The 12,723-nt window shown below is 35.4% G+C and overlaps 2 protein-coding genes across 2 annotated transcripts; both read right to left on the bottom strand.

Moving 5' to 3' along the window:
* Positions 1-3,819: 3,819 nt before the first annotated feature.
* Positions 3,820-4,708, bottom strand: LOC146885399 (uncharacterized). Its single transcript, XM_085674313.1, has 5 exons — positions 4,563-4,708; positions 4,384-4,488; positions 4,233-4,308; positions 4,054-4,149; positions 3,820-3,971 (listed from the first exon to the last, which is right to left on the bottom strand). The coding sequence occupies exons 1-5, from the start codon at positions 4,697-4,699 to the stop codon at positions 3,873-3,875; spliced, it is 513 nt and encodes a 170-aa protein (XP_085530439.1). The 5' UTR covers positions 4,700-4,708; the 3' UTR covers positions 3,820-3,872.
* An 89-nt stretch (positions 4,709-4,797) lies between these two features.
* Positions 4,798-11,304, bottom strand: LOC146885398 (uncharacterized). Its single transcript, XM_085674908.1, has 8 exons — positions 11,101-11,304; positions 10,727-10,788; positions 6,543-6,816; positions 6,250-6,456; positions 5,915-6,157; positions 5,521-5,833; positions 5,131-5,432; positions 4,798-5,025 (listed from the first exon to the last, which is right to left on the bottom strand). The coding sequence occupies exons 5-8, from the start codon at positions 6,068-6,070 to the stop codon at positions 4,798-4,800; spliced, it is 999 nt and encodes a 332-aa protein (XP_085531034.1). The 5' UTR covers positions 6,071-6,157; positions 6,250-6,456; positions 6,543-6,816; positions 10,727-10,788; positions 11,101-11,304.
* Between the last annotated feature and the right edge of the window lie 1,419 nt (positions 11,305-12,723).

Below are 12,723 nucleotides of genomic sequence, written 5' to 3'. Positions count from 1 at the left end.
GTAAAAGAAAAGTGACTTTGACAAGAGAAGACTTTGTACTTGGTAATTCTATACCATCAAGAATCCATTAAAGTGAAGTAAGAGAAGGGAAAACATTGATTAAAAGAACTTTGCAATGGATTCAAGTAAGTTTTTGAACTCTTCTAATAGTATAATTGTGAGAATCATAATTTCTAAAAGTTCATGTATAATAAAGTAGTTTCTTGATTTATTAGAAAAATGAAACTACATAAAAGATTTTACATTGGTATCAGAGCTAGGTTTAGGAATTTATGATTCTCCATAATAGTTATTTCCCAAATTATTAAACCCTAATTTGAAATTATGGAATTTAGGGGTTTTTTGTTTCTGGAATTTTAATTGTTTCTCGTTGTACCATTTGGATTGCAATATACATTATTTTAATAGCATATAAGGATGCCAAGAAATTTCGCTGTGAATTTAAGTTATGTTTGGTGATTGAAATGCAAATGTGAATTGAAATGTTTTCACTGTTACGAGAATATACATTGGTCTCATTTTGCCAAATGTTTTTAAGTATGCATCTCGCCTTCCTAACGCCAATTTGAAAAGTGCATTCACTGACACAACATAATGGTTTGCGTTATGGAATATTACTTGTTATAGCTAGTTTAATTGGATGAAGCGAAAGCCGTATTAATTGGTAAGTTGCTATTTTAATAGAAATTTATTTGGAAGTTGAATTGCAAATTAAAGTTTTGAATTAAGAAAAGAAGGGTTCACTATTACGTAATGGTGACTATGAACATGGTATTTAATTTAGGAATTAATTGTATGGTAAATTTGTAATCACCAAAATGATGAAATTTTACGTTTTAATTAATTTAAAAGTAAAGTTGAATTATGGTAATTACCCATGAAATAAAGGATACCAAATTATGGATATATTAATTGGTTTATGGGTTTATTGAAAGTTATTATTATAAGGCATCTATGGATTACCCAAAGGTGAACCATTGCTTATAATGATATTAAAGTGAGACATACATTTGATATACTTAGTAAATATGTTTGCATATCAAAAGATAGCATACATGTAGACTTGAGTATGATTGATTGTCTATTAAAGTACTTCTTTTTTATCATCTTAATTGTATGATACTAGTTTTTTGACCCGTGCAATGCACGAGATTATTTTTAATAATTATCTTAAATTATTAAATTAGGAAAAGTTCAATAACCATTTATTATAAACAATTATATTGTAATATAACAAAGTTCAATATCCATAATTGATGAAGTACACAACTATATTGTCATATAACAAAGTTCAATGACCATAATTCATCAACATTACAAAATTATCGTTAATCTATCACAACAACAACCATTCACGAATACTTCAACATTTGATTCGATGAAATCATTGTCTACTTGAAAGACAACAATATCTCCTTCTTTTAATTCATTTTCAGAACAAAATAGCCTCCAACCTTGACCAATCTTTGTTGAACTTCGTTGTTTGTTGGATATTAGTATTTTGCAATTCACTATAGTTTTAGGTCCTATAAGAAAGACGTCTTCTACCTTCACCTCCCGAATAAAGTTGGCAAACTTTGATGGCAAATCCTACATGATTAAAACGTTTATTGTTAGTATAAGTATTTGATTTCAATTATAGTAATAAGCATAATAATAAATAAGAAGGAATATACCAAGTGACTTGCTTTGCTTTGATACTTTGACAATTTCACTGAAAATATAGATCTTGTCTTTTGATGAGTAATACGGTTCATAAATGTTGTCCAACTTGTTGTTGTACATCCACCTTTAAACACTGTTAGGTGAAATAAAGAATTTCCAAAATACTGAAACTGGATGTGAGAATCACTTTGAATTTGATACAAATTTCTCATATTAAACCAACCTTCAGTGATCCTTGGGTTATCTGAATCCATGTTATATGTAACTGTTGTGCTCATACCATTTACATCTACCAAGTGCCACTGTGGGCCTAATTCGTGTGCATAACTAACAACAAAGTGTCGATCAACAAACAAAAATGGCTACAAAATAATGAGGACACTAAATTATTTTCAAACAATAAAGACATTATCAATATTTTTTCTGCAAGAACAGAATGAAAAACAAAACATATATAAGTTGTCAACAGACTTATATAGCAACAAAAAATATATCTATTTATAAACAGACGTTGATAAAAATTGAATTCAGAATTAATAATTCTTTTCAAAAATAAATAGAAAAAAATAAAAAAATGAAAAAATTCTGAACATTGAAATCTTTAGATATATATGAAAGTGTAGTACATACGTTATGAATACAGAACACTGCGAACCACATAGAACAGAAAATCTCAATGCATGGTAATAGATCTAAATTTGTATTTGTGTTAAAATTTAAGACATACCTTAGAGAATATGTAGACGGTGTTGAACTTCCAAAGTATTGTTCTCTGATCTTGGGTTTGCTCCATTTCCAATTTTGTAATTGTAGAGAAATGGAGGTTCAAATGTAGTGTTGAGTGAAGGATGTGTATGAAATGGTAAAGTGAAAGTTGTGAAGGAATGGGAAAGTTTAAGTCAGAATAGAGAACATTATCACGTGCAAACAGTGACAACAAATTTAAAATTGTTATTGTTCACTAACACAAAAAGTAACAGATAAAATAAAGTATAGAAGTTACAGGTAAAGTAACAACAAAAATATATAATTCGGATTCTTTAACATTTAGAAAATTAAAGAAATGAAATGCAATTATGTAAATTTAAATGAATGTTGTTTTTTCAGTAACACCCAAGCACATGTATCTAGACATTTATTGTTGACAATACAGTAAAGCAACAAATAACAATTAAAAACCAACATATATATAACTAATAAAAGAAACAATAGTGTATTAATAGATCCAATGGATGTAGAACCATGAAATTCTAATAAGAGAGGTAGTAATAGAAAAATTTATTATGAAAGGAATTCAATTCAAGATAAGATAATAATAGATATATAAAGAATTATTATTTAATCATTTTTATTACGAATGATATTACTTTTCTCTGCCAATTGCTGATTTATAATAAGTTTCCTTCTTCTTCATGCAACTTTCCCATTATTTTGGTCAAGTTCTGCAAAATGCAGTTAAAAAAAGGATTATGAAATGCATTTAAAGATGAAACGAATTGATTATGAAATGATGTCATCTAATATTAATGTGTGTTAATTGTATAATATGCATTAAAGATGAATAATGAGACTAATAAGTATGTCACCAGTGCAGGAAGGGCCTTTGGCAGCGGTTGTTTTTAATATTCTGCACCGGTTCGGGAACCGAAGCATATTGGGGCGAGGCCAAAAGGTCATAGCTTTTGGCCTCGGTTAAGAACCGAAGCCATAGAGGGAGCTTCTGCCTCGGTTTTCACTGCACCCGAGGCCATAGACCCTGCCTTTTGCCTCGGTTTTGAGTGCACCCGAGGCCATATGGGCCTTTTTTCTTTTTTTTTTTAAATTCGAGAACCCTTTTGGCCTCGGTTTTTGCTGCAACCGAGGCCATAGGGGCTGTTTTTGGCCTCGATTTTTGTTCCACCCGAGGCCATATGTGTTTTTTTTTTTTTTTTTTTTTAATTCGATACTCTTTTGGCCTCGGTTTTGGCTTCACCCGAGGCCAAAAGCACCCTTTTTGCTTCGGTTCTGGTATGAACCGAGGCCTAATACTCTGTTTTTTTTTTCAATGCAGTTTCTGTTTTGGTGTTATTCCCACATTTAAACCTGCAAATTTTGTTCAGCACCCAGCACAGACCAGAATAAACCAGAACAAAATAGTTTAAAACACATCCACAATTCAAATTCATTTAAAAGACAATTACAAATCATTTACAATCAAGATACATGTTCTAATCAATAGTATTGTACATTTCAATTATATATTTGGCACATGCTATCCTACCAAACTTGATGGACTTTGCGGGAATTGCTGCAGGACTCTTGAATGTCTACAAAATAATAGATTAAGTTAAGTTAGTATATAAAAAGGAAATATTGCAAAGTATTCATTTTAATTCAAATATATATTACCGTTTCCCAATTTGTTGTAATACGAGCACGCACAGTGGTTGTCATCCATTGCATTATATAGTAACCGCACTCATATGAGCCGGTTTGTCTATTACACTACATTATATTAACAACGTTACAATTAATTAATGAAGAAAATCAAGCAAACAATCATGAAGATATGGATAGAAATATCAAACCTGGAGAGAACACCATACAAGACCTTTTGCCTTAGCCGTTGATCTCCCTAACAACATGTTATGTGCAGCAATTGAACTATGATATAGGGAATAAGTTAGGATATTTTTATATAACATGTCATATTCATAAGATTGATATTGAGGTTCTTACCAATCTATCACTTGTCTAAGATGGTTGGGGGGAGGGCGATGCAAAGAGCAAAACCACACAGCAAGGTTCTCCCTTAGGGAAACCACAAGTAACTGCCAATGACGCCTGATAAGAAAATAAATTCATTGTTATGCATTAAAATGACTTATTATATTCATAAGTTAACAAAAATTACTTACCCAGCAAGATAAGGGACAAAATAAATTTCTTTTCCACGTTGAAAGCATTTGGTCACATATGCTTGAATGTCATCAAACTTGTTGCCTTCATGGGTGAGTTGGGGGTCTATAAACCCATATACATCATTCAGCCCCATAGTTTCAGTGACACCAGATAGATACCTAAACCAAAAATTTATTTGATATAAGTAAATACATAAATATATCAAATAACTATATATAATGACTAAAAGACTTACATCATCCATAATTGAATAATGGTAATATTGAGTTCTTCTTGTCCTCGTGCAAGCTCCAAGACATCTTGGGAATGCAAGTAAAGTGGGATGTCAAGATCTCTCCCAAAAATGTTAGCATCCCAAGGAACCTGCATCGGCTTATCTGCTATGATTTCTGCAAGTTGGAGCAATGCACCAAGAGGATCATCCAAAGAGAGAAGAATCTTCTTTGATTGAGGTTTTTCCTATATTGATGCAATTTCAGTTAAAATGGAATATAATTTAAGTTTGAATATAATAAACATGTAAACTTAAAAATGTAGTATATTTGTGGGTTTAAGAGTCTGTACCGGGGGGTCAGTATCAACCAAATCTCTAGGCCAGGCGAGGAAACACTGGAATGCCTGTGCCACAGTATACACCTCATCTGTTGGCACAGGAACTAAAGCATGCGGCATGAGAACCTCCTCTACCGTGACCTTCACCTCATCCTCTGATAACTCCATGCCATGAAGAACTGTGGCTGCCTCAAATACTTTTCCACGAGCCACTAGTGTCTTCTCTGTACCATCCCAAATATATAGCTGACATGGATGAGTGTCATCCATGTCATCCCCGGGTGGAGCTGAACAACTCCCCTTTCCGCTTCTACCTGTTAGAGCCAACGATTTATTAATGTTATTCAATTACTTTATTAAATATCATTTATTCAATTCATAACTTATAGAAAACAAATTTACCCGTGGGAGGCACAAATGGGTCTAGTTCTGGCGGATGATCCACTGGCGAACGAATGCCATAATGCTCAAATTGGCGCATTAGTTCTTCTCTCACTTGCGCCGTGATCATTTCCTTTAGTCTTTGTTCATAATCAGCACCATGACTGCATGAAGACTGACGAGAGGAGGAACCAAAAAATTGGCGTATGCCGACTCCTGATCCAGCACCACGCACACGTCCAGGGTGCTCAGGTCGTCCAATTGCAGCAGCAAGTATGTCATGACGACCTTCTGGAATGAATCCTCCTTGGGAGGTCTGCTCAACCAACGAATCCTACAAGGTAACAAAAACATTTATAAATCAAAATACAATATAAAACATGAACGAGCAATTTAGATAAAAATTGTATCTTACAATTTTCTCAGAGATTTCTCGTGCAGAGTCAGAAGTGTAGTTGCCTGATGAGCGTAAACGGGCTAACTTCCACTTCTGATGACGTGATGGTGGTGAAGGAGGCTCAGTATCTTCACCCTCAGAAGGTGGGGGCCTAGATTTTTTCTTTTCTGTCATTATCTTCTCTTCAAGTTTTCTTTACCCACCACGAGATAATATGTGCGGGTTTGTATTTTGAGCACTTATGCTTTGAGCCTTTTTCCTCTTGACCTGTAACATATAAAACCCATTTTATGAATTAGTTAAAATTTTGCATAATTATCAATTGTGCTATTCATGATTTCAAATAAACATACCTGCCATCCCTCAGATGTCCGAAGCTCAAGAAACTGACGCCATGTGTCTTCATCAATCCAAGTGTAATTCAACAATGGATTTTCATTCTTTTTGTGTCCAAAGACATACCTTGACGTCAACTTGGTCTTAAAACCACGAAATTTCTCAGCCACCGATGACAAACATTTTTGTCTTAAAGTCGGCACATTTGGAATATCAAATGTTAGCTGCAATATAGAAAATGTCATCAACAATATTTATCATATTATCAACAAAGTCAAAGTATAACTTTAATAACATTAATATTAGTTACCAATAAATCTTGCCATATCATTTCCCGATCAACTTCAGTGACATGATCAAAAGATGGCGTAAGGATTGATATTCTCTCTCGTGCCAACATTCCTAAATAGCTTTTGAAGACGTCCCCAGAACGACCACTAGGTTCACCAGTGTCGACGTTAATATCAACATGTGTTTTCTGACCTTTAGCTCTTCTAATTAAGACCTCTCTCAACCTAGTGGCTCCTCTAGTGGGTCTCTTAGTAGGTGCTTCATCCTCTGATGAAGTATGTTCAGCCATGTATCTGTGAAATGAAAACATAAAAAAACATTAATAAGCAACTGACAAATTAATATATAAAACATTATTTAACAAAACACCTAAATGTTAACAAGAATATGAAATTCATACATAAAGTTATTGATTGGTCATATGTATATTCCTTCATCGTGATCTTCTCGAATTGCATGTACATCATCAACTAGATGGATTTCATCAATATTTGTCGTTCTTCTAAATGGATGGGTGACAGCAATATTAAGATCACTCATATTCTCTTCATTAGGATCAATTTGTTTTTTTCCATGAAGAGCGACAAACCAATGTTCAGACGCAGGATCTTTAACATAGAAAACCTGAGATGCTTGTTGTGCCATGATAAATGGCTCGTCTCGATAACCCACCTTTCGAAAATCCACTAGAGTCATTCCTGATTCATCTATTTTGACACCACTCTTATTGTCAATCCACTTACATTTGAACAGTGGAATAGTAAACATGGTATAATCAACCTCCCATATCTCTTGTATTACACCATAGTATGTCATTGATCCTACTACGGGATTTTGATCTTTAGATGTAGAAAATTGTAGCGACTCGGCTTCAAGACTGACTCCACTATTTTGTACTGTGCTTTTATCATCAAGACACTTTGTATAGAATGTGCAATTATTGATTTCATAACCTGTACAACAGATGACATCAAATTTCAACCCATTTGCTAACCACATCAAAGTCTCAGAGCATTGCGCATCTTTCAAAACCTCAGATTTTAAACCAAGGCATGAATGTTCTATTATGTTCCATCAAATGCCATTTCTCTGATTGTCTTGGATTGTTCTCTTTCACAATGACTTTGTGTGCAGATAAGTAAGACATTACCTCATTTGTGTTGTTCAAAATGTATAGGTGTGCTTGCATCAACTCTTCGCGATTTTTGGTAACCACACTCACACCTCGTATGCTGTTACTTATAGAACACCTATTCAACCATGATCTGTGAGGAACTCCTATCGGTTTTGCTTTTGCCATGTAATCTGAACAGAACTCGACACTTTCTTCAGCAATATATCTTTCGATCATTGAAGCTTCTGGACGATATTGATTTTTCACATACCCTTTCAAAATCTTCATGTAACGTTCAATGGGATACATCCATCTTAAGTATACTGGTCCACAAAACTTGATTTCTCTCACCACATGAACAAGTAAATGTACCATGATGTCAAAAAATGATGGAGGGAAAAACATCTCTAGCTGACACAAGATGATAACAATTTCGGCTTGAAGTTCATCTAACTTTAAAGGATCAATGACTTTGCTACAAATTGAAGAGAAGAATGCACACAAACGCGTTATAGTTTGTCTAACATTTTTGGGTAAAATTCCACGAATAGCTACAGGTAACAATTGTTGCATTAAGATGTGGCAATCGTGAGACTTGAGGCCAACAAGCTTCAAGTCTTGCATGGACACTAAACTCTGAATATTTGAAGAGTATCCTTGAGGTACCTTGACACTCTTTAAACATAAGCAAAAACTTATCTTCTCTTGTCTGGACATAGTGTAACATGCAGGGGGCAAATAAGTGCGCCTACCAACCTCCCTTGGTGCCAAGTCTTCTCGGATCTTCATTTCAACCAAATCCAAACGAGCATTTACTCCATCTTTTGTCTTTCCCTGAATGTTGAGTAGTGTACCAATCAAGCTATCACACACATTCTTCTCTACATGCATGACATCTATGCAATGCCTAACTTCTAACTTCGACCAATATGGAAGGTCAAAGAATATTGATTTTTTCTTCCAAGGGCTCGATGCAGATGACTTCTTGGACGTTTTACCAAATACATGGTGTACTTTATTAACTTTTTCATGAATTTCAATGCCAGTTAATGGAGTTGGTGCTTTGTCATTCTCTTGATGTCCATTGAATGCTTTCTTTAACCTTCGATAAGGATGATTAGCTTGTAAAAAGCTTCGATGGCGCAGATACACGGTCTTCCTTCCATTTTTCAATTGATGAGATGCAGTGTTTTCTTCACATATAGGACATGCTTTATGACCCTTGACACTGTACCCTGACAAATTACCATAAGCTGGAAAGTCATTAATGGTGCAAAATAACATTGCATGCATCATGAAAGTTTCAGAAGCAACAGCATCAAATACTTCAACACCATCAACCCACAACACCTTCAAGTCTTCAACTAGAGGATTGAGATATACATCTATGTCATTTCCAGGCTGCTTTGGACCAGATATCATCATAGACAACATCATGTATTTTCTCTTCATGCAGAGTCCAGGAGATAAGTTGTAAATGAATAATATAACAGGCCAACAACTGTGATTTGTACTTAAATTACCAAATGGATTCATTCCATCGGTAGCTAAGCCAAAACGAATATTTCTACATTCTTCACCGAACTTGGGAAATTCCTGATCAATATTTTTCCATTGCATTGAATCAGCTGGATGACGAAGGAGTCCGTCACATCTTCTCTCAGTTGCATGCCATCTAAGGTTTTTAGCGTCTTTAGGATTTGCAAACAAACGCTTAAGTCTAGGCACGATTGGAAGGTACCAGACTACTTTCAAAGCAGATCCTTCCTTCTCTATTTGACCATTATCTTCACTGTTTCTTTTCTGCTTGTACCGTGATGACCCACACTTTGGACATTTTTTCAAATCTTCAAATTCTTTTCTGTATAATATGCAATCATTAGGACATGCGTGTATCCTTTTATACTCCATACCCATCGGACAAAGAATTTTCTTGGCATCATAGTTTCGAGTGGGTAGAGTATTTCCTTTGGGAAGAATTTCATTCAAGAGCACGAGCAATTCTGTGAAGCTTTTATCTGTCCAACCATTGGTCGCTTTCAAATTCATAAGTCTTAAAACCGCTGATAATCGCGTGAACTTAGTTGAACCAACATACAGCGGAGTTTCCGCATCAGCAGACATCGTCTCATACACATGCGCTTGTGCAAAAGCTTCTGCGCCAACATCCCGTATCATGTCCTCTATATTGTCTTCTTCTACTCGCTCTTCACATCGCTCTTCACATCGCTCTTCCCGTCGCTCTTCTCGTCGCTCTTTCATGGAGGAATTGGCAAGATATTCAGATCGAGAAACAGTTGGAATGTGTATTAATTCGCCGTGCCATGTCCATATTGTATAACTTTTAAGGAAACCATCACAAATAAGATGTTCCCTAACTTGAGTTGCATTCAATTTTCTTCCATTCAAACAGTTGACACACGGACATCTGAACTTCACCTCATCATCACTTCTCCCCTCAAAACGTTGCGCAAATTTTATAAATTCTTCTACTCCATTCTCATACTCAGCGCTAATACGTGGTAAACTACTCCATTCTCATACTCACGTCGTAATCAAGGTGTGACCCTATCACATTTAAGAAGATTCACTTTCCTTATTTTATTGGTACATATTACTTTTAAAATACATATCTTAAATTTCACGAAATTTTGCCAGCATTTCGCATTGGCCTTCAGGATACACGAAATGAAAGTGATTATAAACCACAATCAAATATGCACCCGAAGATCAATACAAAACACAATTGACAAATATTCATGAATTTTAAGATATGTATTTTAAATATATATGCACTAATAAATTACTAGAAAGTGATTAATCTTCTTAAACTGTCCAATCGGACAATTCAAGATTCAATACATTTAAATTATTAGTATTGTATCCCCTTATATCTAATTTTAAAAAAATGTAATTTTTTCAAAATGAAAACTCGGGGACAATACATAATTTACGTATTGAATCTTAAACGGGAAACTAAGGCTAACTCACATATAAGAAAAACAAACAACATGTTTTAACAAATAATTAATAAAATATATAAAGCAAACAACAGATTGGCATCGTAGGAAAATATTAGAATTAGGAACCTGGGAGCGCGTAAAAAGAGCAGATGACACTGGAAGATGATGCAATTCAACGCGTTCGAAAGCTACAAGAGATAACAAAAAACACAAGAGAAAGTCATAAGTAACAAATAAAAGCAAAAACAACAATTTCCTTAACATCATATATTACCTATTTAATTATAGTGTTTTTACGATTCTCTTAAATTAAATTCAGACTTAATGCTCTACATCTGAACACACAGTGCTCTTAAATTGAGACTCAATCCTTTCACAAAATTAATCAAAACACTCCAAACAATTTCTATCTCAATCCAAATTAACACTCACAATAACTAAAATTTAAAATTAACATACACAAAAACAGAAAATCAAACAAAAACGCGTTCGAAATTTACCTTAAAGAAAACCGCAGCGCGACAATTGCGGCAAAACAACGAAAGTGTTCGCGTGGTGGTAGAGGGACGCCGGAACACTTGCAAAGAGACAGAGAGAGGGACGAGACAGCGGCACGACGAGACTGCGGTGGCTGGTGGAGGCTCGCGTGGAGGTTCGCGTGGTGGTGGCTGGAGGCGCGACGAGACTGCGGTGGCTGGTGGAGGCTCGCGTGGAGGCTCGCGTGGTGGTGGCTGGAGGCGCGACGGAGGCTCGCGTGGTGGTGGCTGGAGGCGCGACGAGACTGCGGTGGCTGGTGGAGGCTCGCGTGGAGGCTCGCGTGGTGGTGGCAGGAGGCTCGCGTGGTGGCAGGAGGCTCGCGTGGTGGTCGCCGGAATTTGCAGAGGAGAGAAATGGCAGCTGCGCGCGCGAGGAAGAAGGGGTTCTGTTTTTGAGCCCAAATTAAACGATATGGCCTCGGTTCCACGCAGAACCGAGGCATATAACCACTCTTTGGCCTCGGTTTCCTAACACCCGAGGCCTATCACCCCTCTTTGGCACCGGCTTCTCCCAACCGAAGCCTATAGTTCAACCTTTTGGCTTCGGGTCTTCTTAACCGAGGCCTATCAGCCCTCTTTGGCACCGGTTTCTTAAGAACCGAGGCCTAAAGATGCATTTGGCACCGGTTTTTGACTGAACCGAGGCCTATAAGTTCCCTTTAATTTCAAAATTGCCACCGCCTCCTTATAGGCTTCGGTTCCGCCATAACCGAGGCCTATAAGGCGAGGTAAAATCCCAAATCTGCACTAGTGTGTAGTGCTAGCATTTGTACTGAATTTGAATGAAAATTAAATTAAATAACAAACTTACCACAATATGTCAACTCGGAAAGTGGCTTTCTAATTGTAGATTGAATTCTTTTATTCTGCACGTCTGTATCTTCATTGAGAGATAAGTAGGTTTTGATAGTTGCATCTGGCGTAACATTTTCTTTCCATACTGGTAGAATAGTTAAAAAGTCAAATGAGAAAAGAATAGATGTAAAATATGCAACACAAATAGAAAACTATGACGCTGAAAGGTTTTACAAAATACAAATTTGTGTTAGTGCAATCAATGAATGCAGATTTGTGAATGAAATGAAAAACAGTTTGACAACAATGAATGCAATAATAAATTTGTTGGATGAAATGTATAGTGAATGAAAAAATTATTACCACAATTTCTTAATTGAGAAAGAGGTGTAGTATTTGAAAAGGAAATGCTTCACTTGGACTGGATTTGTCCTCATTTGTTACTGCAATCAAAATAACAAAAAAAAAATAACATAGATGAAGTAAGATTAGAATTTACATCTTTGTTTTTACGTATGAGTGTAGATTTAATTGAATTGGATGAGAAACAAATGAAATGAGCTAGAAAAAATGAAGAAACTTAAAAATGCAATGTGAGAAACATAAAAATATTGAACCTGTGGACTTCATCAAGGTATTGGAAAAATTTTGTTAGACAATGTTCTTCCTTTTTCTTCTTCCATTTGTTGAATCCATTTTGTTGTGATAATGTTCAAAGTGTGCAGAATTTATGCATTGTATTGTGGTATTATGGTGTTTTACAAATTCATTACATGTTGGAAATCAAATAAG

The sequence above is a fragment of the Vigna unguiculata genome, chromosome 6 (genome assembly GCF_037176805.1).
Source record: "Vigna unguiculata cultivar grain cowpea cultivar isolate G323 ecotype 2 chromosome 6, ASM3717680v1, whole genome shotgun sequence".
Taxonomy (NCBI): domain Eukaryota; kingdom Viridiplantae; phylum Streptophyta; class Magnoliopsida; order Fabales; family Fabaceae; genus Vigna; species Vigna unguiculata.
The sequence above is the reverse complement of the archived record's forward strand: the minus strand, read 5'-3'. Positions and strand labels throughout refer to the sequence as shown.

What these genes read in the sequence shown, in the direction of transcription:
- LOC146885399 (XM_085674313.1), bottom strand. Translation starts at nt 4,699, where the DNA reads ATGGGGCTGAATGATGTATATGGGTTTATAGACCCCCAACTCACCCAT. An exon ending in TTTGTCCCTTATCTTGCTGG is followed by an intron (nt 4,489 to 4,562) that starts GTAAGTAATTTT and finishes TTTTCTTATCAG; the next exon opens with GCGTCATTGGCAGTTACTTG. An exon ending in CTTAGACAAGTGATAGATTG is followed by an intron (nt 4,309 to 4,383) that starts GTAAGAACCTCA and finishes CCTATATCATAG; the next exon opens with TTCAATTGCTGCACATAACA.
- LOC146885398 (XM_085674908.1), bottom strand. Translation starts at nt 6,070, where the DNA reads ATGACAGAAAAGAAAAAATCTAGGCCCCCACCTTCTGAGGGTGAAGAT. An exon ending in CCCATTTGTGCCTCCCACGG is followed by an intron (nt 5,433 to 5,520) that starts GTAAATTTGTTT and finishes TGGCTCTAACAG; the next exon opens with GTAGAAGCGGAAAGGGGAGT. An exon ending in TGGTTGATACTGACCCCCCG is followed by an intron (nt 5,026 to 5,130) that starts GTACAGACTCTT and finishes GCATCAATATAG; the next exon opens with GAAAAACCTCAATCAAAGAA.